At 39.9% G+C, this 5,411-nt stretch overlaps 1 protein-coding gene across 1 annotated transcript; it reads left to right on the top strand.

Moving 5' to 3' along the window:
* The first annotated feature begins 1,766 nt into the window (after nucleotides 1–1,766).
* On the top strand, nucleotides 1,767–4,710 carry LOC148871104 (UPF0481 protein At3g47200-like). The gene is made up of 2 exons (XM_088967639.1): nucleotides 1,767–1,950; nucleotides 2,107–4,710. The coding sequence occupies exon 2, from the start codon at nucleotides 3,190–3,192 to the stop codon at nucleotides 4,594–4,596; it is 1,407 nt and encodes a 468-aa protein (XP_088823765.1). The 5' UTR covers nucleotides 1,767–1,950; nucleotides 2,107–3,189; the 3' UTR covers nucleotides 4,597–4,710.
* The last annotated feature ends 701 nt before the right edge of the window (nucleotides 4,711–5,411 follow it).

The following is a 5,411-nucleotide window of genomic DNA, read 5'->3' as shown; positions in this document are numbered from 1 at the left end:
GAACATATTAGAATTTAAAAGCATAGAGTCTCTGCAACTACTAAAAAGTAGTATTAAATTATCCTCACGTATACACATGTCAAGTCCATTCTCATAACCATATCCATATTCAAATTCATTACATCATATAACTCTTCAAATCGTACATAAGAAAATCTGGAGAAACAGACTATCTTCTCGGGTAGGAAAATTACAACCCATTTTAGTAAGACCATGAGCAACATTCGTGATGTTTTATACAATTGTTGATTGTGACTTTTCATAAATCATTGATTTTTAGAAAATAAGAAAATTTGTTTGTTTGGCAGTGATTATTAGTAGTGATTTTTAATTTATGGGAATTATCTCCCTTAACCACTTCAAATACCATTCCATCCAAAAAAAAAAAATCGGCCAACCAAACAGCAAATTCATCAACGATTAAAAAACCGCTGATGTGTGTGAGTGTGGCTCTTCTAGTGTGACAGTGAACTTGCGCAACAAATTCATCAAGGAAATCTTTTGCACAGACGTGATAAAATGTAAGCAACAAAAAAAGGGTCTCTAAACATTATCCACCTGTTCAACTATTTGTGGTGGTGGGTTTAAAATTTGGACCTTCACCTTCCATCTCAACCGTCAAAAGGTTGGACCTGATCCATCTCTAATTGATTGCTCCAACTAGATCTTAATTGAATTGTGTGATCTGTGAAAGGCCATAATGCCTTTGATGGGAATAATTTTCTTCCTGTAATTCACTGAGAACGTCTTATATCTGATAAAGATATTAAACTAATTAGATTCAGAGTTTCAGGATAGGGCTGTAATTTGGAGGGGGCTATGCGGACAAGGGAAAGGGCTTTGTCTGGGAGGTACATCATTTTGGGTAGAACAGGTCTATATTGAAGGTGGGACTTGGCGCAATGGTTGGGTTGTTTCATTGTGATCTGGGTGATCAGGGCTCAAATCTTAATAACAGCCTCTCTGTATGTACAAGGGTAAGACTGCGTACATCTGTTTCTTCCCATACCCCACTTTGGCGGGATCCTCGTGCACTTGGCTCAGTTCATGCTACATTGCCGATATACTGCATTATTCTCTACATGTGGGAATGCTCTTAAGGCTTTTGCTTATAAAAACAAAAATTGATTACCATTTTAGTAAAAATAAAACAAATAAAAAAATAGCTGTTTACTTCCACATATCCTGTTTAAACTAATTCATTGCGTGGAGAAAACCTGTGAACAGCCAAAGTTTTCTCAAACAAATACCCACTTAATTTATCATTCTTGAAAGTTCATGAAGTGCTTTCATTTCTTAGATTCTGTGCTAAATTATTTACATGAAGACTGGTAGGTGACCAAGTAGAGAGGTTGCCCTAATAATATATTGAACGAAGTAGATCAAAGTCATTATAATTAAACAACAACAACAACAATCATTCTCCTTCTCCTAGCTTAATATTAGTGGGTTTGGCAGAACACAATCTATTCTATTATTTCACCCATGCATCCACCTGAGGATGTTTAATTATATCAAATATTAACCAATATAAAACCCCAAAACAAAGAGATTAAATGAAATACAACTACCAGTTTATTGGTTCTCTCTAAATCTGATAGTCTAAGTTTGCCCTACATTCTTGATCCCAAGCCCAGATAAAAGAGGCTAGGGTTGTATCAGGTATTTAAAACTTTTGTTAAATTCTTATATATGGTCATTTATCCTTGATTGTCTTTTCATGCTCATGCTAGGGCATAAATAGAAGGAAAAGGCGATCAAGATTCATGCAGTCGACCCCTCATAGTTGGGATAAAGCTTAGATGATGGTGGTCGTGGTGGTGGTGGTTTACTCTCATTTATAATATATCATGAAAGTAGTGTTCAGAACGCTACTGGGGGTGTTCATTGTATGGTCCAGATTGAACCAAACTGAAATTGGTGGTTTGATCCGGTCTACTCTTCAAAGAGGTATGTATAGTCTAGTTGAGGAAATTTTAAAATTTCAGTTTATGTTGGGTCTGATTTTCTAAATTTCAAAAACTAGAGCAGAATGTAAACTGAATTATTAATAATATATAACATAAGTATTTATTAATAATATATCACTCATTCCTTAACTCTCAGAGTTGACAGTCACTTACAGCGGATTTTATCTAATTGGCTGGAAAGCTGGTTCAAGCAAGATACTGCTCTTGATCCTTGTCCTTATCAGTTTTTGTTCTCTGCTCCATTATTTTATGGCATATTTGGAAGGTTGTTATTGAGAAGAAGCATTTTCAGCCCCTTTGTGTGGTCTCTGCTCTCAAGCTCAAATGAACGAAATTGAGCACCATATATGACTACAACTGAGGCGCATACTGTCAGCAACATCGGATCATGGTCTAAGTCTCCACCTCCACCTCCACTGGTGAGTCAATTTTGATGGAGCCCTATCTGTGTCCTCTGGAGGTGTAGGCATTATAATTGGAATTGGAGATCACAATATAATGGATGTTTCTGTTTGGTAGTCCTGCGCTCATAGAGGCTAGAACAGCATTTGAAGGTCTAGATCTCCGATTAGCGAGGGCTGTCGGTGCAACTTCTATAATCCTTGAGGGAGACTCACCAAACTGTCATCAATTAATTGTCTGTTGGAGAACACTATAGACCCTTCTTGGCAACTCAGTAACTTTGATTTATCATCCATCAATTTCCCTCACTGCTCAGTTCAATGGATATCTATTTTCACTGTCCACACATGTTGCCAATGGTATTCTCAAAAATAATAAATAAACCTCTTTCTTCAAACCAAACCACACCGGACGACACCCCTTTCCCTAATTACATCTAACATTTGCAATCCCTTTCTACTGGTTTAGGGGGGCTGGGGGGACCAACATATCCTTTTCATTTGCACCAATCTTTGTGAAAAGATTTTTTTTCCCATGCATCGAGATATTTCTAACAGTCAATGATAATGGGACTGGCTTTTTTTTGATATTTTAACCCAAAAATTTCATCCACTCGACCACTAAACTAATCTATGGTCATAGAAGAAACACAATAGTTTCTTCACTATTAATTGGATCCTGCATCTACCATTCCAAATATAATAACCAAACAGCCAAGAGAGTTTCTGATGGTTGGTTTCCATGTGAGAGACTACCCTGCACGGAAGTACAAACAGTAGAGGGAGAGTGAGAGACAAAGAGAAGAAACTTACTTGAGATGAGAAGCAATTCAGCAGAGCATGAAATACCAGGAAATGAAGGAATAATAGATCATCATCATGCCATTCAGATTTGTGAGGTGAACAAGGATAAGGAGGTATTAACTTCCATGCAACAAAAGCTCTCACAACCACCTCGGCTTCTGAAAAGTTCAGCCGGCAGCAGGTCCTGTTGCATCTTTAGAGTCCCGCAGAGTCTCATCGACATCAATGGCAAGGCCTACCAACCTCTTATCGTCTCAATCGGCCCTTACCACCACGGCGAAAGCCATCTCAGGATGATCGAAGAGCACAAATGGCGTTATCTGGGCTCGCTGGTTTCTCGAACAAATAGTAAGGGCTTAGGCCTGGAAGACTATCTGAGGGCAGTGAAGCCATTAGAGAAGAGGGCGAGGGAGTGTTATTCAGAGACTGTCAGCCTTGACAGAGATGAGTTTGTTGAGATGATGGTGTTGGATGGATGCTTCATCATCGAGCTCTTTCGAATGGTTGGGAAGTCGGTGCAACACTCCCCCAATGACCCTCTCTTCGCCATGTCATGGGTGTTTCCCTTCCTCCTCAGAGACCTACTCAGGCTTGAGAACCAGCTGCCCCTCTTTGTTCTGCAAACCCTATTTGATCTATCAAAAATGCCAGAACCAGAAGAAACAGCAGGTTCTTCCCTTGTCACACTTGCCTTGTTGTTCTTCGACAACGCCTTCGAATTCCTTGACTCTGCAGGGCCAGGACGTGATGAAGTCATCAAGAAGTTCAATCAGATCCAGGGAAAACATCTACTTGATTTGTTCCGTTCGAGCTTCATCCCAGCAACCACTCAGGAAAAACCCAGAAGGGGCCCCTCAAAAATCCAAGTGATTCAGTGCGTAACAAGGCTCCGCCAGGCAGGAATCCGGTTCAAGTCGTCGGAGGCCGACAGCTTCCTGGATGTAAAATTCACGAACGGGGTGCTGACGTTGCCGAAGATAACCGTCGATGATTTCATGAGCTCGTTCATCGTCAACTGCATCGCTTATGAGCAGTGCTGCAAGCACTGTAGCAAACACATCACCACCTACGCTACTCTGATGGACTGCCTGATCAACACCACCAAGGACGTTGGGTATCTCTGTGATTATAATGTCATCGAGAATTACTTCGGAACAGATGCAGAGCTTGCCTGTTTCTTCAATGATTTAGGGAAAGATGTGTCGTTCGACATTCAAAATTGCTATCTCACCCAACTGTTCGACGATGTGAACAACTACTACTACAACAATTGGCATGTGCAGTGGGCAAGCTTCAAGTACACCTATTTTGACACTCCATGGTCTTTCATCTCGGCGGTGGCTGCGGTTGTGCTGCTCCTCCTAACCACGGCACAGACCTTCTACACCGTTTACCCTTATTTCCGCCCTCCTAAGGAGTGAAACAATGGACAGAGAAATTGGTAATATGTACAAACTATAAAGTTGTATTCGGGTTCCATTGAAGGTTTTGAGAGCATTGCAGATTGCATTATACAGAGATATCATATTGTTCAATTTTTGTATTGATATTAGTTTGGGATTTTCGGGCAATGTTTTCTTAGTATACAGAGATTTCATGGTCGATTGAGTTAAACCCACATATTCAGACGATTTTTCACAGCTTTATGATGTAGTTGGGGTAAGGGTGTAGGTTTGTAGGGGTGGCAATTACTGACCCAACCCAACCCAACCCATCCATTTACTACGGGTTGAGTTTGGATTTTCCCACCATGGGTTTTGTGGGCATGGATACACTCACTCATTTAATAGATCGGGTGGGTCGGGGTTGTGATTTCTCAATTGGGTGGACTCAATAAAAGTGAGCCATGCATTTTTATTTGATACTAAATATATTTTTATAATGAACATTCAAAAATATAAAGAGCAGCATATTATATACTAGAAAAATTGAAGTATGAACACTAGAAACAGAATATATCAAGCTTATACCATGGTCCATTAGGCCTCTCAAGCTAAATGAACTTTACAAATGGGCCCAGTCCATAGTTCAAACAGGAAGTTCCCTATTTGGTTGGGCCCAGTCTATTCGGTATTGATTATCTACTACTTTATCCTCCATATGAGGGTACACCCCTTTTTGGCTTGGCCCAGTCTAGTCTATGGGATACTTGTACCTTATTTTATAAATTTTGATAGTTAATAACCATTGTGCAGGTATTGGGCTCTTCCATGAATGAACTGCAATGTTTAAAATG

The sequence above is a fragment of the Nelumbo lutea genome, chromosome 2 (assembly GCF_056320005.1).
Source record: "Nelumbo lutea isolate HS-2025 chromosome 2, American lotus-T2T, whole genome shotgun sequence".
NCBI lineage: Eukaryota > Viridiplantae > Streptophyta > Magnoliopsida > Proteales > Nelumbonaceae > Nelumbo > Nelumbo lutea.
Note: the sequence above shows the minus strand (reverse complement) of the source record. Positions and strands in the feature narration are given on the sequence as shown.

Bases quoted from the DNA above. Each gene is read 5' to 3' on its own strand.
- LOC148871104 (XM_088967639.1), top strand. From the start codon at position 3,190: ATGAGAAGCAATTCAGCAGAGCATGAAATACCAGGAAATGAAGGAATA.